Here is a 21884-nt window from a genome sequence, read left to right as displayed (position 1 = left end):
AGGCCAGGATCCTAAATGAATGTTGACAAATGTAGCTTAATTGTAGGCTAATATTATTCATATTTATTTTACTACCATCTCTCTGTCTCTCTCTCTCTCTCTCTCTCTCTATCGCCACAGCCCCAGTAATGCCATTCACTTATCACTTTTATGCTTTATTAATTCAAATTAAATGAATATATTTGTTTGAAATAAATTGCAAAAATGAGATCATGACGTAAACTGAATTGGTTCTAGCGTGTCATGCAAGAAGATTTGAGCTTTCGTGTTTACCATATCATATTGATAAGCTCTTAGTCTTATGTATGTGCACTGTTCAGTGTTCAATAAAAGTCTTAATTAAATCAGTTGAATGATGAACTCACCAGTCGATCTCTTGAACAAGTCAGGATGAGCAACTGAGTGCTTCGGCAGATTTGATGTGTTGCATTCCATGGCAACACATTATTGAAAGCAAAGTTTGCAGAGTGGTGCATTGAGGTCTGTATCTACACTATTTTTATTACTTTAGTAGGCAAAGTAATGCCTTATTTCACTAATACTGCTCTCTCTATTTAATAATTTCGGGCGTGTAAAAACCCGAATGAGCTTCATTTCCACCGTGTTCCTTCGTTTGCCGGTTTCGCGTGACTCGCGTCAGTTTCGGTAGCGCACAAAAATGATGATATTGTACCGTTTGAAATTTATTATATACCGGTATTTTTGCAATACCGGTATACCGCGCATCCCTATTTCCAACAGCCAACCCTTCCTTTTCAAATCCATCCTTATTTGCCATTACTGTTGCAATCTAATACTGTTGCATTAATCTTAAATCATCAGGGATATCAATTTCAGAAAGGCTGCATTACTTACAACAGTAAGTAATTGAGAACAGAGATCAGGTGTCCCAAAACTTTTGTTCATATAGTGAAAGTAACCACTAATCAAACAAGTGATGTGATCATAAGTCAAACACAGCTTGATCTGACCACACACACTCAAAAAATTGGAGGCTGGAGCAGTTGAGAAATGAGGGTTAAAAGATTCTTACATTCCAGTCGATGGTGGAGAAAAACGTGTGTCGCTTGATCTCCTCCACTCCGTCAGGACCTGCTCCTGCAACAGACCAGTCATGATGATTACCGTACTGGTGACACGTTAGTTTCTATTAAAATTCAACAACCCATGGTCTAGTGTTTTCACAAACTGAAACGAAACACTTACGTGACTTACCTAAACGATTTGATGGATTTCTTTTGAAGAGCATTCGTAAAAGAGTTTGTGCTTCCAAACTCAAAAACTGTGGCATTCCCAGCTTAGCTCTGATGTACAGAAACAGGAAATGAAAAAAGAGATCAGAAAAAGCAACATTACCAGCTTTTTATGTGCATGGTCATTAGGGTTGGGTATCGTTCGAATTTGAATGATTCGGATTCCGATTTCGATTCCTTGTTTCGATTCCGGTTCCTAACGATTCTCGATTCCGATTCTTTTAAGAGGCAGGGTCAAAAAAGTTTAGCTAACCTTGCTAACCAACGGCCTTTCTGAAGGAAATAATCCTTTCTGAAGGAAATACTCCTTCCGTCACAAATACTCCTTTTGTCACAAATGTAACATTTTGCCGAGATTTCGTTATTTTTAGAAAAGTGAAGCCACACTTTGGACCACCGACTTAAGCTACTCATGTTCGACTCGCGCGGTTATGCCAACACTTCCGGAAGACGCTTCTTCTTTGGTGTTGTTCAGTGGTTTCTTCTTCCGCTCGGCTTGTGAATATCGAAACTAGGAATCGAAATTTTAACTTTTGAACGATTCCGGGAAAAATGAAAAGTTAGTCCCGGTTCCAATCGATACTCGATTCTCGATACCCAACCCTAATGGTCATCATGACCTGTGAAGTGTTCCTCATTGGTTCTTCGGTTTACCTGTCAATTACATTTTTCTATCTGGCAGACTTGAGAAGAGATTGGACCAATTCATACTTTGCAGTCACGTGACTACCATGGATGCCTGGCGAGCAACAAATGGGTATTTTCAACGTAGTCCTGTAGTTCCAGGTCTTTCTAGTAGCTATCAAAACTGTTAGCGAGCTAGCTGCATAACTATGGACTAGGATTAACCCCAAGGTGTTTTTAGATAATGGAGCAGTAATAATTCCTCTGTAAATAATCTAGCTCTACTGTTCTCATTGAAAACCATAGATATCACAAACCTCAAAACAACCGATCACACACTTTTGTTGTTGTTAGCAAAATACGACAGCTGTGTTTACACCGCCACCGGCAGGGAGCATCAAGGTGCCTAGAAGTCATTCATTTTCAATAAATTTTGCGGTGGTGCGAACGTAGTTACCCTCATAACACGAACAGCTGACTCGCCGAACCAGCTGGTGGCGTTGATTGACGAAACTACAGGTTAACTTAAAGGATAATTCCGGCATTTAACACCTTGAGTCTATTTTGTAGTTTGTTTTGAATTAAATGGAGTGGTGGACTTAGAAATTTTGACAATGGGTCCTGTCTCGACTTTTTGACTATTTTAGAATCGCCTGTGACCGCTTTAGACTGGCTGTCTATGGGCATGCACAAACATGTCCATAAAACAACCCTTAAAGCCACAATATGTATTTTTTCTGCTTTAAAAATAGCAAAAATAACTGTATCTATGTTATATATTTATATTAGATGTATACTTACATTATCCCGACAGTTTCCACCAACTTTCAAATACGGAGAAATTTATAGTTTAATTCGAAGACAAGGGACGTTTACCTATTTCCGTTTCGTCGCCCGTCTATGCAGTCATATAACCTTTGACTCCTCTATTTTCTCTAACTTCCTTGCGGAACCCGGCGAAACCGCCAAACACAAAGGGGAACACTGGACTACTGCCAATAAAGCAAAGAAAATGACGAAGAAAAAAAAGCAGTACGTATTTTTATGTGTGTAAATCACGTGCCCGCTCACGAGCGCTCACTCTTAACAGACACTGTCCCCGGTGCTGCTCGCGCATAAAGCGCTCCCCGTTCACAGTAACCGTGTCGTCTCATTCAAAACAGCCAACTGTTGCTGTTAGCGAGCCGCGCACATTGAATACTCTTATGAGTCAGGCTGCGAATGTACGTGCCCGCTTCAGCCCTCTCATGCTTACTAAATAAACGCCTCACCTCCGGCGCCGCGCACTTACTACATTCCCTTTAGCCTTTAGCACATAGTGGATGCATAACGCAAACCCAGTCAAACGTTTGACTGCAGTATCTTTATAGTATCTAAGCAGTATGAGCTTTATAATCCGGTGCGCCCTATAAATGAAAAATGTTCTAAAATAGGTCATTCATTGAAGGAGCATAATATAAATATTTATATTCGTCTACTGCGGTCTGTATTATAGTTATGGACCACGATTACGCTTTGCCTGCACATTCTGCTGCTACAGCCAGCTCAGTAAAGCTCAAAGTACGGGTGAAAAATATGACGCGAGAAGGGTTTGGGACAGGAGAAGCATGACACAGGTAAACATTGGGGTTGCATTTAAAGCTTCTCGACAAGCTAAATCTACAGAGAGATGCCGTATATCCGTATATTTTGTGAAACGATGATGTCATGCCATGAGCTGAGCTGGTTGTCATTGACAGTGACAACAACTCCCGTGAGCCCACGCTCTTTCCCGACGTCATCAAAGTACGTCTTTTGTTATTATTTTAAATGAGTGACCCCTGGTGGCCAAAAATTTCATACTGTACGTTTAACGTTCATTTTCAAAACTGTGCAACTCACTGAGTGGTTGGTGGTGTTCCTTGATGTTCTGAAACAAGTAGCGTAGCGAAATACCGTTTCTGACGCGTTTTATTTGTCATTTTTTACAATCGCATTGATGTCTGCTGGAGGACTCAGTGCTCGTTGATATTACTGCGCTAGGTAGGAAAACGGAAAGGGGTCTGTTTACATTTGGTTGTAGTCTTTTCGCTCGGTTCTCCGTCTTGCCATATTCGACTGTGTCTGTGACTTTTTTTACGTTGCGCTAGACACCGTGTTCTGTACAACGTCCTGGTTGTCGCCATCAAGTGGTCGGGAGTGTGCTAACGCCAGTGGTGGAATGTAACGAAGTAAAAATACTTCGTTACTTTACTTAAGTACATTTTTCATGCATCTTTACTTAAGTAGAATAAATAGTGCATACTTTTTACTTTTACTTCGTTACATTTTGCAGCAATTATTCTACTTTCCACTCCACTACATTTCTACAACTTCTGTTACATTTTCGTTACATTTTCTGATCAGTTTTTCCACTGCCAAAACGTAATCTGACCGTCCGTTCGTTGCACGTTTGTCTCACCAGTGACGTTTGGTTGCCATAGATACATCAACTAAATGCGTCTCGCACGCAGTGTGTTTATCATGCAACTCATACGCGAAAATTTGTTTTTACGTGCATAGGAAACACACCGTGTGTATTATATGTTTGGTTTGGTTAGGATTATGGCAAGCCAAGAGGTTCAGAATTGCACCATAAATGAATCGCGTTTACTGCCAATAGTTATTAACATATAGTAAGGATAAGCATGATATTTCCTAATTGCAAGCTTGTTTCAGAAATGGTGACATTTTTTTCCATCATTATTGAACATCATTATAGGAGTAGGCTATTAGGTTGAATGAGTTAGAATTAAATGTTTTATTAATCATTAGAAAATAGACATTAAGAGAATCAATTGTTATGCAAGTACTTTTACTTTTAATACTTAAAGTACATTTAAAATAAAGTACTTTTTACTTTTTACTTAAGTATGGTTGTCATTGTGTTACTTCTACTTTTACTAAAGTAAATATTTATCTGGGTATTTGTACTTTTACTTAAGTACTGAGATTCAGTACTTCCTCCACCACTGGCTAACGCTTCAGACTCAAATATCGAACGGAAGTTTATACGCGGTTGTGAGGTATCTGAAAAAATAGTTCCACTATAGCAAACAACACGGATTGAAAGCATACACTGCGCCGATATATTTGTTTTTAATCATCAACAAACACCACCAACCACTCGGTGAGTTGCACAGTTTTGAAAATGAACGTTAAGGGTTGTTTTAAGGATATGTTTGTGCATGCCCATAGACAGCCAGTCTAACGCCGTCACGGACGATTCTAAAATAGTCAAAAAGTCGAGACAGGACCACTCCACCACTCTATTTCATTCAAAACAAACTACAAAATAGACTCAAGGTGTTAAATACCGGAATTATCCTTTAAAGACACGATTAATTACATGATCATAGACACCCATTGTTTTCAAACAAATGTTGAAATGACCTTGAGTGATGGAATGATCACTTCACAGATGTCTAACATTATACTGTGAAGGTTGCTTATCTCATCAGGTTATTACAACCAATCGCACAGCAACTATCTTGCGTATCGTTTACACCTCGAAACACCAACTTTTGTATAAAAACTGGCGGTGTCCTGGTAAGATCCTTGACTAGTTTACTGGGTTTCACTGATGGAGAATGACGCTCTTGCCCACCAGCCAGTCCTTGTGACGTCACGTGCAAAGTATTAATTAAGCATCACATAGACTTGCATGATTTAACAGGCACACTCACTTGAGAATCATGTTCATAGTCTCATTCCTGTCTTTTCCTTGGAACGGTAATGTGCCGGTCAGCATTTCAAACTGGAAAAAAAAATAAATCAACCATCAAACAACGTGACAAGCTGCATTTACTTGGGCAAATTATCAAAGCATGATTGTCTGGGAATCCAAAAATGTGATTTTAAGGTAAATGTTCTCTTTCAGTCCATTTAATTTGTATAACACATACATAAAGACCAGCCGCCCTAACACACTTGAGCCCTCCTGGACCAGGCACTCACCTCTATAAAAATCTAACCCTAGCGCTAGGTAACACTCCTTCAAATGCCCAGTATCAAACTCACATCTTTCCAGATTATCTTTTCATCAAATGCTGAAAATTTTCCAGATTTTTTAAAATGTCATCGGATGCAAAATTTACTTTTATATGGTGTTTGCATAAAAATGTGTCTTTGCAGTGTGTGGACACAACCACCATACAATGAAAAAGAAAAAAAATGTATAAAGGATTTTTTTTATCGTCAAAAAGCATAAACACTCAATAATCAAGCCGTTTGGATTTCCTGAGCAATATGATTTAATTTTGCTTATGCTCCGCCCACGACCACTGACGGACTGTCCAATATTGGCATATTTCCGCAGCACAGACACCTTGCTCCTTTGGTTCAGAGAACAGTATTGCATATATAATAAAGATAAAACGGTATGAATATATCATTTCACGATTATAGTGACCAAAATGATTATGTTACCAATATTACACAGTCAAGTCACAGTCCAGGTTAAGTTCAGTGATGTTACATTTTTGTAAAAAAAAAAACAAAAAAAAAAAAAAAAACAAAGTTATTAATTTAGTTCATATATATATATATATATATATATATATATATATATATATATATATTAGGGCTGTAAAGAAACGCAATATAAAATCGGAATCGCGATACTCAGGTCCACAAACCGGTGCCGCGATGTGAGAAGGCAGAATCGCGACACACCTCTTCCAACTCCCAGAGTTATCCTCCTAGAGTCCAGATCCAATGCTACCACATCTTTAAATTACTAGTAGTATCATTTGAAGTTAACATTATAGAAATACGCAGACCTACACCACAAAACTAGTTCAATTAATTTATTAAATAAATTATAAACAATAAATTATTTAAAATTTGGAAATTTCAGCGTTATGGATGTGACATTTGCAGTCAAAACTAGAAATATAAATTCTCAGAAAATGCATTTAATACCAATATATTGACACTTCCGTTTATATATCCATAGCCTACTCCCTTAATAAATTCTAGTACATGTCCAGACATTAGAAAAATATAAGTCTACACATGCATTTTATAATTAAAAGGGTCATGAACTGGCTTTTTAATTTTTATTATATTGTTGTCTGAGGTCAACTCATGACGTTCGCTTGGTTTTTACATTAAAAAAACATCAAAATGAATAAGTAATAGGCTATTTTCTACCCTAGTTTTGAGCCCAGCTCAGAAACGCTCAGTTTTTATGGGTGTCTCGCACTGAAGTCTTGGAAGTAAATGCCCACTGCTGTGAGTGGAGAACAGTTTTGCATATTATAATGAGTTTCAATTCACTCGTCGGTGCACTTGGGGGAAATTGTTTTGAAAACGTCCAATGTTGTAAAATGGCAACCGGAATGATTCGCCCATACATGTTCGACCCAGAGTCCGTGTGTTGCACCATTCCTGTCAGATCCAATATAGACGGCACAGCACCGTTCTTTACTCTTAATCGGTCTGCAAATCCAGTCTTGTTGACAAAACAATCCTCAGTGAATTGAAGCGAACAGACGGATGATGTTTTACCTCATTTTGCTGGAACGTTATTAAAAATAAAGTTTATCCATGCAGTCCTATTGGAATCCAGAGGAAGCAAATGCAGCGACTGTCAATCTCTTTTCAACTCAAGCCCCGCCCCCGTGATAGAATCACGATACGAATTGAATCGTGGGTCAAAAATCGTGATACGAACCGAATCGTGGGTTTGGTGTATCGTTACAGCCCTAATATATATATAGCCGCTCTGGAGTAAACCGTGATGTCATCATTCATTTCTTGTATAATAGTGTCAAAGCAGGCAGATTAACATTAATGTTGAATATTCAATTAAATGTTAAATTATACAAACTATGCACAGCCAAAAAAGTATACACAGTATTGTTAAAACGTACAAAAAAATACCAAAAGAGTAAAGGAATTTTATCCTGGTTTTATTGTCAAACCGTTAACCGTTTCATCCCTAATATATAACTTGCCATTTTCCAAACATGCTCATCAGTGAGAGTCATTAAGGTGTTGCTGCGCTGAGCTCCTACCATTAAGACGCCGAGAGACCACCAGTCAGCACTCTGTGTGTGACCTCTCCTGTTGACCACCTCAGGGGCCATATATTCCACAGTGCCACAGAAAGAGTACGCTTTTCTGTCCTGATCTACGGATTCTTTACTGAGCCCAAAGTCTGCAAGAGGCACATCAGCACATTAGTCATATTCTCATCAAGTCACAAAGCTAAAGCAGGGCTGTCAAACTCTGCTCTTGGAGAGACACCGTCCTGCAGAGTTTAATTGAAAATTGGTGTTAGGTCTGCGGGACAATTGCTAGGGCTGGGTAAAACAATAAATTGTTCAATTAATCATTTTTTTAAAATATGGTTGATTCGATATCGATTCTCAAAATATATTCAAATTAATTCTCTTTCTCGTTTACCTGCGCTTAAACGGACGAATTCACACAAATTTACTTTTGAGTATCCAGGTTTTTGTAACTTTTTTTTTTTTTAATTAAGTTTTTATTGGTTTTCTTATACATAAAATAAATGCAACAATCAAGATAATAACAATAAATGAAAAAAAATATACATTAAAGAAGTTCTAGTTTATGCACAACAGTGTGGGCAAGTTACAACTCAAGCGTGTAGTCATCATTCAAAGTAACCAACTGAATAAAATTCTCCCAGGTCAACATAACGTTTTTGTAACTTTAATAAGGATCAACCTTTATTTAATTTGCACAGTGAGAGATATGCAGTTATTTTACATTTGAATACTTAATTTGATTTTTTGTGCCTGAGAACTAGTTAGACCAACATGTAAAACCTTAAAAGTACTGATTGTCATTTGTATCTTTGTTCAAGGGGTGTGACCACGAGATCTCACGATATCTAAAATGTGACGCGATTTCCCGTCGTCTCGCGATCTCGCCATGGCGGAGCGTGAGGGTGAAATAAGCTATAATATTCCGACGCTACACTTCCATTCGCCTCAACTGCCGTTTTGCTGTTTTATCAAAAATAAAAACCATTAGGCCATGTGTCCACCAAAGCGTTTTTCCCCGCACCTGGTGTATGTTTTCAATTGTTTTCAATGGGAGCGCCGCGTTTTTTAAGTGCCATTAGCATAACGCCCAGCGTTTTTTACTGGTTGCCGAGAGTTGAAAAATGTTCAACTTTGGATAAAACCTGTCCAATCACGGTGGAGAAGGGGCGGGACTAAACCACACTGCCCAACTGTCACAACATTCTTTCTGTTCAACGACATCAACCAGAGCGTCTGGCGTTTTCAGCTGGCTAAAAGCGCTTTGGTGGATGCACAGCCTTATAAACTAATGTAAAAGCCTTTTCCGAACTCACCACATTAACCCTATAACTGCTGGTGCAAAATAAAATTGCAAAATGTAATTTCACAACAATGATGAAAGGTCTGTGCGATACAGCACTTTGATTATGGTCGCACCTGCACTTATTGTTTGCACTTAATGAGACTAAGAGAAAACTTATTTATACTCTTTCTTTCTGTTCAATTTGTGTAAAGGAGTTCAGTTAGGTTGTCACACACAGCCTCAATCAGAAGTTCTGAAAGCTCATAAATGTACAGTAAGGTCTGAGGAGACTCATGGGAAATCATACAGGAGAAAAACCAGTCAGTAAAACCTTTTACAGTGCTTGTATATTGTTTTCTTTCAATGCATTTGATAATTCATACTCAAAGGAGACCTGACATTACATGCATTAAAAGATTAGTTAAAACATTTCAAAAAGCAACTGTATAATAATTTTCTATGAATTTTGTCATTGAGGATTTCTGAAAAATTGAGCAAAAATCGCCTCGTTCTCGTGAACCCGTCACACCCCTACTTTGTTTTATTGCATTTATGTGTTATTGCTTGTTTGTCATTTGTCTTTTTTTATTTTTTATTAATGGCCGTTTACTTGTTTTGAATAATCTTTGAAATTTATTTTAGTAGGTTTAGCTGTGGTATTGAAATTGGAATCGAGAATTGTTCAATTTCACTGGTATCTAAAATTAAGGGTGTCATAACCTTATTTATTACTTACTTACAACACAAGGATATATTGTCAAAAACAAGAACTATTATATTCATTTATTACATTTTTTGTGGTGGGGCCAGTGAAAATGTAATCCTTTAATTCATTGAATTGAAAAATGAGAATCAAATTTATTAGAGAATCTAATCGGGACGTCTGAATCGATACCCTAATCGCTTCGCTCCAGTGGCAGAGTTTGACAAAGACCCCCATCTGACTACGACCCAAACACACCATAATTCAGGATGAAACGCTAACAGTACATGTAATACATTGCAAATGTACGTCTATCTACATGCACAACTTCAACAGGCAGGGAAGTAATGTAATAAGGGGACAATTGTACGTACCTGTTAACTTGATATGTCCAGCTTCATCAAGCAAAATGCTGAAAATTAAGACCACATTTCTCCAATACAGATACAAATATACATGAACTAAACAAGAGTCAACAAACAAAATCAGACGAAGAATTCAAAACCTCTCGATTATAATCTTTCACATTGATTCTGTCAGACATATTCATCCTTACTTAAAGCTGCCGTCCGTATTTTTTCCTCTGTCGCCATCTCTGTTCGAAATCTGCAATTGCAGTTATTCGCAGAATTATCAACTTTACGTGGGTTGTGCCTCGGCACGGCACAGCGCGGATTGGACACAATGTTTGAGGAGAGTTTGTGGCTGTCAATCACCGGCTTTGTGGATACTAGCATTCACAAATCACAGATTCTACCTTTTGCGAGTATGACCAACATAATAATTTTCACCGGAAAATCTGAACTAGTAACATCCACTTTTGCTCTAACTAAGGGAATAAAAGTACTACAGTAAATTGCGCTGATTAAACCTAACAGTAGCTTATCATATCATATCAAACCGTTCAAATTATACTTTATCAAATTGTTATTAACAACATCAGCATTGCGTGACTACATTTAATGTGTATTAGGGCTACTTGTAGTTCAGTTCCCATTTCAGTGCAGTCTAATTTCTAATTATCATACCGACAAATTAATGTTCCTTAGGACTGGTTCTCTTTAAAATACGAACACATCTCTATTGGTGCGTTCACACCGGACGTGAATAGCGCGTCAGGCGCAAGTGATTTCAATGTTAAGTCAATGCAAAGACGCGTTACGCGCGTAAAAATTCCTTTGGCACGAACGGACCGTGGCGTGGTAGACACGAATACGCCTCGTTCGGGCGTATGGCGCGGACTGAGCATCTGGTGCGTTACGCGAATGATTTAGTTAGTGCTATTTGTGCATTCACGCACTTGACGCGAATTCGTGTTTTCCGCCAGAGTTGAAAAATCTGAACCAATTTGGAGCCTAGCTGCTTGCTCACGTGGTGAAGTATCTGGATGCTTCAATAAATTATTTTGTAATATGACTAAATGCCTGGTGTGGTTCTAATGCACAAAAAAACAAATATTAGCACTTAAACTTTATTTCAAAATACGAGACATGTTCATTTTGTATTGAATGTTATTTATTCCATATCTAGATTATATGAAATATTATTATAAAGACAACCAACAAACATGTGCATAAGTTCGTGTCTGGACGTGAGAGCAAATGGTGAAACTCGCCAAACGGTTCGCCTCCGAAGGGTCCGGTGGACACAAATACGGCGACGATGAACCGCACACTGGTGTTCTGCTCTATAGAGCAAATACAGAGCGGTGACTCTCTCGATGAATGCTCGAATATCATAAAAAAGATGGCGGTCAACGGGTTTAGATTCTAAAGCACGTAAATTTAGCTTCAAACTTTTGTTTTTACACGCGTCAATTTCGCTCTTGATGCATGAATGGATTCAAAGTGTTCAATAACTATACGCGGTAGGCGCGAATTTGAAGTGCTGTTCGCGTCCGGTGTGAACGCACAGTATGACCTTGCATCTACATAACACACTATAGACTTCTATAAAGGCGGGCGTACACGGTGCGATTTTTTGCTGTTTTACGAGCTCGCAGATGATTTTTTTCACTCGGGGGAAATCGCGTGTAAATCGGTTATGCTCGCATGTCGCGGCTCGTATCGTGTGCGAGGAAGATACGAGCCGAGCCGAGCACCTCTCGACCTCCCGATAATTTTTAAGCATGTCGAAAAAGTTCGGGAGCTGTCGGCTTGCATTCGTGAGGTGTATGCGGTTGAATGAGCCGATTTGTCGATCTATCTTAATTTGACCAATCAGGAGCTGAGGAAATCCACAGAAGAAATACGAAAATGGTGTGGACTACTAGAAACACTGCTTCAATTAATGTTTTTATGATGACTTTGTGAAAGGTTAACTAAACAGCATCTGCCGTGTTCCTACTGGCCAGAATTTGGCATATTTCATTCTGAAACAACTGTAGGCTATGCTATTGTTTTTGATAGTGTTATACATTTCTTACAGATTCTTACACATCACGATGATCATTAGGCTATGTTTGTATCCTCCTAAAAGCAATAACAGTTTGTCTACAGCCTAAGGTTTTTTTTATTAATGCCGACAGAACAATGTTGCCAGATATTGCTACGAAAAACAAGCAAAAACTAACAAAAACAAAGAAATTATATAAAAATCCAAAATAAGTTCAAAGCTTGTGTTTTGAAAATAAGATAAATATATTACGAACCACTTTAATAACTTCCTAAAGCGTGACATTAATCCAAAAAACAAGTCCAGATACTGGCACCTTTCCATTATGTGGATCTTGCAACACGGGATCTGGCACCCGCGCCCTCACTCTCACAACGCGCTCAAGCTCACTCAAGCCCCGTTCACGGCGATAGCTTCTCGGAGCAAAATGAATTGCAAACGCTCACATGAGGTGGTTTAAACGGCTAATTAATCATTCAGAGAGCTTGAAATTTATTTTTGAATGTGTAGCCTACCGTAACTATGTCCGTCCGGACGTCCGTTTCGCGGTGCTGAAAACGAGCCTATAGCAAAATAACCACGGCTTGTATCAATGTTTTATATGCAGTTATGAGAGTTTTTAGTGCGGAACTTTAGTGCGATTTCTTCGGAATTCAGCAGGTCGTAAAATCGTGTCGTATATCACTGCCTCCATACGATTTTTGTATAAACGCACTCGTAAAGTGTGCCTGGGCATACGATCTTCCGACCGTCAGAATTCGTACCGTGTACGCCCGCCTTTACTCAATGTTAGGCTACATAGATTATGTCAGCCGGAACACTTCCCATAAATCCTGATGTTCTCGTTACATCATAAGAAGAATGCCGTCTACGGTAAAATTAGTCTCTCTGTCTATCCCGAGGTTTATCGCAGTCCACCGGATCCGGATCTGATGAAGGGCCTGCGCCTGGACGCGAAGACAACGCAGTCCTGAAGCGTCACTAGTCTCCCTTCCCTTTACCTCTGTACCAGATAATCGATGTTGGGATAATTACGATTCATGTGGCTACGCCGAGGAGATAAAATTCTGTATTATAACTTAAGGCCAGACAAGTAGTTTGTTAAGGGTCGTTTTTTTAGGGAAGGACTACATGGCAGTGCATATACTGTATATTCAAACGTGCATACCTATAGAATGAACTCTTAATAACGCATGCGCACACCATCAGCGTTCTCACAGGTTCGCGTTTTTAAAGTTTGCGTAGAGACAACTTAAGAGTTTTGTTAAAACGGTGTTGTGTTAGCGACCCCTAAATTAATAACTAATGATCGCTGTGACGGAAGTGAATCAATCAATCATTATCACTGTAAAGATGCTTTGAAACAATCTATTGTTAAAAGCACTGTATAAATGAAGGTGACTTTACTTTACTATGTGTACTGAGGTGACGCAAAGACATGCTCGAATTTCCCTCGGAAATCCACCAGTCCCACTGGAATTAAAAACATTATTACAAGCTAACAGTTTTGAATCGAGCAACGGCAAGCAGAGACTTTTGAACAATGGCTGGTTATATACTTGCTTAAATTTATTTTGGATAATTTTTAACCCCAAAAAGTTACGGACTGCAGCTTTAATAAAAGATCAAAAAGAGAGGGCAGGTGAAATGCCAGAAAGAGAGAGAGAGAGAGAGAGAGAGTATGGTTTCTACTCTACACACAGAGAGAGAGAGAGGGAGCGAGAGAAATGCAGAGAGGTGAAGGGGGATACTTTACTTTTCAGGCTTCAGGTCTCTGTAAACAATGCCTAGGTTGTGTAGATGATCCAATGCAAGGGCCAGCTCTGCAAGGTAGAATTTCACATCCTCCTCTGTAAACATAACCTAGTAAGAACTGGACAAATTTACTCTCTCATCAAAGACCACATACACACACACACAACAACAATAATACACATTATCATAACGACAAAGAAAAAGATGGATAAACGCCAAGCATATTTGTTTGAAATGAATATTAATGTTGGGTTAACAATTAATGGATGCTATACAATCAATGTTACTAGAGGAATTTGCAGTTATTTTAAATAATCAACATTACTATTCTATTTTAACAATGCATTTACTGGCAAATACAGCTGAGAAACGTATTTGATTAGGTGGGTTTACATCCACTAATTTTCCAAATGAATCCAATCCAATTTAATATTATGAAAGAGCCGATAATATTATCGTTCACATTCGCACGTCATGTGCATTACATATTCTGAGCAAAACTTCATGCATAGCGCCCAGTCACTGCACTCAGACGTCACTAAAGCTACCGTCAGTATAACTGTCGTTTTTGCCTTGATGACATCTAAAAAGAAAGCCAACATATATGTCAGTAGGGCTGGGCAAAAAAATCGATTTTTCAATTAATCGTTTTTTAAAATGTGTTCGATTCAAAATCGATTCTCAACGGCCGGAATCGATTTTTTCCATATAAAGGGCTCGCGGACGCGGTGCTGCATCTTCTCGTCTCTCTGCACTAGGCAAGCGCAAAGCGCTGCAGCTGTCGATACACACACGCGTTTAGGAGTCGGGACATGACGGAATATTCACTTAACAATCGGGCCAGCATTGCATCGTAACCTATGATCGTAACTAACGTTTATCATTTTCACGTCTTTTTGAGTTTTACAAGCAATGTTAAACCATCCCGTGCTCGTGCACTCTCAGAGATGTCTTTCACTGCGTGCACAGTACAACCTAAATCTGCCTCACAAACAGCTCGCCAGAAACAAAAGTTTTATCCTTGGATTATATCGCTTTAACAGTTAAAACACGCAACATTATGTCAAAACTCTGGTCCTGGTGAGTAACCTCCTAAAGACAGTCGGTAATGTCTTAAATTAGCATTAAACGTGTGTGACAGAAAGTTAATGAAACAGTAATGGATTCGCGCACTAGTTCTTAAAGTGAACGCAGCCATTTGTGTCAGTCATTAATTCTGTTGTCATAACAACAGAATATAGTATTAATTGTAAGCAATCAGAATTAATAGCCTTTGTATTTAATTCAGTCTGGACTAAAAAGACTATGCAGTGTTATTTTACATTGGATTACTTTATTCAGTTTCTGTAGTATTTCTGACATACCCAAAAAAACTACCCCAAAATGTCTCTTAATTTGTGTCTTTATTCTATTGTATTTATTTGTGCTACTTTTTTCAATTTAATTCAAAGATTGAAATCAAGCTTCCATACATAAACTCTTAAAACAAAAATAAACAAAAAATTACATTACCATTTAGGTAAGATCAATGTAAAAAAAAAAAAAAAAAGTCTAAATATTTATATATTTATTTATCTTTATCTATCTTAAACATAAAATAACATGATACTGTTTGATCAAGCTGTGCGACTGTTCTGACTTTTTTTGCATATTGCATCAAAATCCTGTTTATTCTCTGTATGCATTTAGTGTACCTAAAATAAAAAGAGTTTTATATACAGGTTTATGGCTCTTAATTTCCTTGTATTAATTAACCACTAGTAAACTTATGTCCACTGTTTTTTTTTTTTATAAATATAGGATTTGTATTACATCTTTAGTATAGTCGAATCGAGAATCAAATCAGGATTCGAAAGCGAAAATTGAATCGAGAATCGAAATCGAATCGAACTGAGAGCTTGTGAATCGAAATTGAAATGTGAATCGATACCCAGCCCTATATGTCAGATGAGTTTTTTTGTAGTAAATATTCAGTCTCCTCCACTGACCAGTTTGTGAGACGTAAATACACACACGTTAAGAAGTAAACTGTGCAAGCAAGCTACTTTTGAATCCGAATTGAGAATAGTCAGATTCAAGCATTTATTCTTAATTATTTCCTTTCGATCAGATTATTGATGGGATCATGATCAATCCCATCAAAATTTGATTCGGACTGAGCATAAAGGCTTTTCAAACTGATTGAGCCACCAATCTGATTACAAATGTATTAATAGGTTGAATGTAAACCTAGCAATTCTGTGTAGAGATGAATTGCCACACAGAAGCTGTATTAAAATATGCCCCATTCTCTAATATAAGGGAGTGGAATGATGAAATGGTACGTCAGAGCCCCAGTAAACTGAGCAGATGAATCAACATTGTTAAGAGTACAGAAAACGTACAATAAATAGACAAACAAATAAATAGAAAAAGTTCTTGAAACACACAAAGGGCTGGCAATGCATACAGACTACAGGCCTGTTAACAATGAACACAAATTTTCACTGCGACAAGTTCTCAACTCTGCACCCCAACACACTGACTGCAAAAGCAAATGTATACTTTGTGGTGTACTTTGTCAAATGAGTCCAGCATTCAAGCATGTGAATGAACGCAAGAAAATTTCACTTTGAGTTATCGGTTTATCATTTTGGTGCATTAACTGGTTGCATTGCTCTGGATGAGAACAGGCCTCAAGTTTATAATATAAAGCATTTAAAACCTGCAAATGAACACGAGTGAAAATTTGGCAGAGGACATTACACTTTATAAGACATTTGGATTACAAACAATCAATTGTTGTGGGGGGAAATAGCAATACAAAATAGTTATAAGAGGAGCTGTTAGTCTGTTAACATCAACATCATAAATCAGACACAGAAACTGTTAAGAGTACATCACACGATGCTTACCTCTTTGGATAAACGAGTAAATACATCCCCACCCCTGAGAAAATCCAAAATTAAATAGAGTTTCCCTTCTGTCTGAAAGGCTGTAAGAAAGTGGGGGAGTGAAAAAAAGTAATCAGATAATCACACCTAGAAGTCAATCATGGGTAATTCCATGGAAAAGTCAACCATACCATAAAACAATAAAGCAAAGGATCAAAAAACTTATTTAAATGTGTTCCTTTAAAGGGTTAGTACATTTTTGGTCTTTTGCAGTTTAATTTCTTTGACCATTTTGGCTGTTTTAATGCAAATGGTATGAAATTTGGCAAAATTTTTACTTTTTGGATACATGTAAAAAATGTGATCCCATTTTGCAAAATATGTATAACACACACTGTGTAGATCAAATAGTAACACTCAGCACCATAAAGACCAAAAATGGCCCATTGAAACCCATTAAAACGTTGTTTAAATCTGAGGCTGTCAGAAATACATGAAACATGATTTCCTTTCGAAGCAAAAGCATTATATTTGCATTATATAGTGTATTCCACCAGATGACGTCACTACATATTTATTCCCTATGGGTGGAAATGCACCTTATTTTAGGCAATAGGCAATGTTTAATAGGTGGCCATTTTTGGTCTCTAACACGGTAAGTGGGATTTTTTGCAAAGTGGGACTGTGATAATCCAAATCTAAAGTTTTCTCTTTGCATTTAGTTTATTGAAAATAATTGAATTTTTGTGTTTTTTTCCTCTTATACAAATTGATGGTTTCGCCACCAAAACTGGTAATTAAAGGGTTAAAATCCTGAAATTGAATACATTTTTGGTAGTTATGATGAGGACTGATGCTGGTTAAAAGATTTAACTTGGTAAAAGTGGAAAATAATAATACTATATAATATTTTAAGTAATGTTTAATATGTGGCCATTTTTGGTCCTTAATGCACTCAACGGTGTTAAAAATCTAATGCAGCACAAGGGTTAAAATACGAAAATTGTATCAGTAATTAAGGCCATTGCACACCGAGTCCGAAATTCGCATCCGAAATTTTCGCACGTTCGATTGCACACCGCCTCTGAAACTTTCGTTCGTCATAAAATTAATCGGATAAGGCTTCGATTTTCTGCGTTTTTTGTATCCACAGCCAGCGTTTTGAGAGGGGTTTTTATGACAATTCAGGACCGGGGGGAGCTCGTTCCACACATCAGTCCACATGCGCAGTCCTTTCAGTTTCGGTTTTCAATTCGATCAAGTGTTTACATGCTCTCTCAATCGGATTAGAAAAGGAAAACGCACTGAAACGTCGGATCAATTAAGGTGTGATTGAGCAGCCAATTCGATAACTAATGTATTATTTGGATACAATATAGGCCTATAACCTGTAGCCTATACAGCTGTTCTGTCTGCCTAGCGCTTCCGCCGGGCCGCGCGTGTTCCTGTGTGTTTGTGTGTCCATTCCTTAGACATACTGCGAGTTTCTGTTCAGGATCAATTGATTCACGGAAATTGGTGGTCTTCTTTTTAATATGTGGCTCGATTCGCATAAAAACGGTGACATTCTGAAGTAAATTATGAATCGCTCGGGATAAATTTGCGACTCCTTGATAAGGAAGTCGAACTCTCCTTCCTCTCGGCGCAATTTCAGAATTGGATGGACCCAATATTTTCTCTTTCTTCTCTGTTCAATAAGATAGAGGGCAACAAAACCATCCTCACTGCTTGACGAATCCATTTTGTGTGTTTTTTCCCGCAAAGGTTTAATAAATACGCATCGGACTCAGTGTGCAATGTTTCTGTGCATGACGAATTTTTAGGCTGACGAACACGAAAAAACGCATACGAAAATTTCGGACTCAGTGTGCAATGGCCTTTACTCTCCCTTAGGGTTGGGTATCGTTTGAATTTGAACGATTCTGATTCCGATTCCGATTCCTTGTTTCGATTCCGGTTCCTAACGATTCTCGATTCCGATTCTTTTAAAAGGCAGGGTCAAAAAAGTTTAGCTAACCTTGCTAACCAATGGCCTTTCTGAAGGAAATAATCCTTTCTTAAGGAAATACTCCTTCTGTAAAAATACTCCTTTTGTTGATTTCGTTATTTTTAGAAAAGTGAAGCCACACTTTGGATCGCCGACGTAAGCTACTCATGTTCGACTCGCGTGGTTATGCCAACACTTCCGGTAGACGCTTCTTCGTTGGTGTTGTTCAGCGGTTTCTTCTTCCGCTCGGCGGACTGCGAATATCGAAACTAGGAATCGAAATTTTAACTTTTGAACGATTGCGGGAAAAACGAAAAGTTAGTCTCGGTTCCAATCGATACTCGATTCTCGATACCCAACCCTACTCTTTCTCATGTTGTTCCAACCCCGTAAGACCTTCGTTCATCTTCAGAACAAATATTAAGATATTATTGATTAAATCTGAGAGCTGGATCACTCCTCCATAAGGGATCGAAACTGGCCGGCCCAGAAAAGTTAAACGTAGTGAAACTGCGCAAAGCTTTTAGGTTGTACGTCACACGCATCACACACATGACCAGCGTCGGCCAATAGTGAGCCTTCGTGTGACATACAACACAGAAGCGCTGCACAGTTTCACTACGTGAAATCTCGAGGCCCACAGAGAGGAAACTGAATAGTTGAACAAAGTTGTTATTTTTGTTTGCTTTTTTTTTTTTTCAAAAGTATTCTTGTCGCTTGATAAACTTAAAGAGCCCCTATCATGGATTTTTGAAAATGGCTGTTCATATGGTGTGGAATATAGCTCTAAGGGAATGAAAACATCCTGCAAAGTTTTATATCTGAAACCGTATATAAAGTTATTGTTTTTCAGAAGTGAGAGTCGACTCTGAGTCTATGAAATGAATTGTTTTTGAAACGAGTCATTAGCTGTTTCGTAGTGACGTAGATACGAAACATTAGCTCATTAGCCACGCCCAGTTACTGCGCGCGCAGACTTGAAGTCTAGAACACAAATACTTCAGCTGAATAGCATCATGTCGAGAACGATACTACAACAGTATAGCCCGATTGTGTTCTCATCATTTCAATGACGAATCACTCAAAAACATAAATTAATTCAAATGTGGATTCGCAAACCGGTTGTTCCTGAAGGAGGTCTCACTACCCAGTGTATATGGATCAGCTTTCTTCTCCGAATCACAACCTGTAAGTATTATTAATAATTGTTGCTTTTATGGGTTGTGTAGCGTCGGGGCGCGAGGAGGGAAGGCGCAATAAGTATGTGTGTGTGTGTGTGAGTTACGCTCAGCGCAGCTTTTAGGTCTCCAATGTCAATTTTTTTAAATATGTGAAATGTTTGTCGCTGGTATTGGAGTTGTCATAAAGAATAGATCGTCTTGTAGTACAGCAGTGCTTTATCAATATGTTTATGCGTTATGCTAACAAACAATAACTGACTGGGTCTGTCATCTGACCAATCACCGCCGATTAGCGTCACGCAAAGGAGTGGTTTGGAAAAATGAGTCGTTGTACGAATCATTTGGGAGTCGGTGAGCAAATCAGGTAAAAATAAATGCATATTATAAGACAACAAAAGTTTTTTTTGTCATTGCATTCATGTAAAACTGTTGTTGGGGACTCACCAGAACAATATTAGGAACATTTTAAATGACATAATAGGTGCCCTTTAAGGTGTAGTCACTCGGACTATTTTAATGATGTCTTTCATAACTTTTGGGCCGGCAAGGTTTGATCCCTTAAGGCCAATTTATACTTCTGCGTAGGGTGCGCGCAGTAGGTACGGCGTAGCATACGCACAGACGCGTCCCATACCGCGTACCCTTCGCCGTCGCCTGACGCGCACCTCTTCAAAAATGTAACTACACGTCGCGACGACGCGGACCGCAAGATCGGTGATTGGTCGGCTTGGTAGCATCGCATTTCCACCTATGCATTTCCGCACGTACCTTGTCACGCATTTCCACCACTATCTATGATTTCCACACGTACCATCTCCTCCGACGTCTTCTCTCGTTTCTGCCTTTCAGTTTTAGTAATTTCACTAAATTGAACTGTTTTTCCACCTCAATAAGCTCCAACTCCAACATTATCAGCTGTCTTTCAGTCGCTATTGCTTGTAGTAACCTAGCCGTGAGGAATCTAAACACAGTGGAACATTAAAACCCTCCACCGCCAACTAGCGTTTCGGAGCAGTACTGCAGAGCAACCAAGACCTGAACGCAGAAGTATAAATGCTCACAACGGCGTCGCCTATGTGCGTAGCCAACGCCGTACATTACGGCGTACCCTCGACGCAGAAGTATAAATTGGCCTTTAAGAAGCCTATGGAGGAGTGATCCAGCTCTCAGATTTCATCAAATATATCTTAATTTATTTTCTGAAGATGAACGAAAGTCTTACAGGGTTGGAACAACATGAGGGCGAGTAATTACTGACAGAATTATCATTTTGGGGTGAACTATCCCTTTAAGGCTATATTAACTGTATTAAAGTGTTATTTAATGGATTTCAGTAGATTATCTACTTAACTAGATTATCTGCAAGACATAAAGAGGACGCTTCATATTATCAATTATTGATAATTATATTCATATTATGGTTTATACTTTAGAAACGTTTGTCCTGATTTTGGGATCTAAAACCACACAAAATAAGACAATAACAAGTACATTTCATGTTTTCATTGCAAATTGTCTGCACCAATAAAATTTCTCCAACAAACCAAATAAAACAAAGCAACATCTTTCCAAACGTGTTGGGAGTTGAGCAAACAACCTAATAACTATTACTCAGAAACACAAATCATCGGAGTCTTACCATAGTGCAACTTCACAATGAAAGGATGATTGACCTCCACCAAAATATCTCTCTCCATCTTAGTGCGAACTCTGTCCCTCACTGCAACACAACATGCACACACAAATAATGAATAAACATAAGTATACCATCACATGTGTTACAGAAATGTGTTG

At 38.4% G+C, this 21884-nt stretch overlaps 1 protein-coding gene across 1 annotated transcript in view; it reads right to left on the bottom strand.

Moving 5' to 3' along the window:
- Positions 1 to 21884, bottom strand: part of rps6kal (ribosomal protein S6 kinase a, like) — a 65458-nt gene that overhangs the window by 24522 nt on the left and 19052 nt on the right. Inside the window, exons 5-12 of the mRNA XM_039694151.2 lie at positions 21730 to 21810; positions 16944 to 17023; positions 14051 to 14157; positions 10275 to 10312; positions 7916 to 8058; positions 5582 to 5652; positions 1216 to 1304; positions 1034 to 1098 (exon numbers count right to left, since the gene is read on the bottom strand). Coding sequence (XP_039550085.2) covers positions 1034 to 1098; positions 1216 to 1304; positions 5582 to 5652; positions 7916 to 8058; positions 10275 to 10312; positions 14051 to 14157; positions 16944 to 17023; positions 21730 to 21810 — 674 coding nt within the window. The remainder of the gene's footprint in view (positions 1 to 1033; positions 1099 to 1215; positions 1305 to 5581; positions 5653 to 7915; positions 8059 to 10274; positions 10313 to 14050; positions 14158 to 16943; positions 17024 to 21729; positions 21811 to 21884) is intronic.

Source organism: Pimephales promelas, chromosome 9 (genome assembly GCF_988280905.1).
Source record: "Pimephales promelas chromosome 9, fPimPro1.hap1.1, whole genome shotgun sequence".
Classification (NCBI taxonomy): Eukaryota; Metazoa; Chordata; class Actinopteri; order Cypriniformes; family Leuciscidae; genus Pimephales; species Pimephales promelas.
The sequence above is the reverse complement of the archived record's forward strand: the minus strand, read 5'-3'. Positions and strand labels throughout refer to the sequence as shown.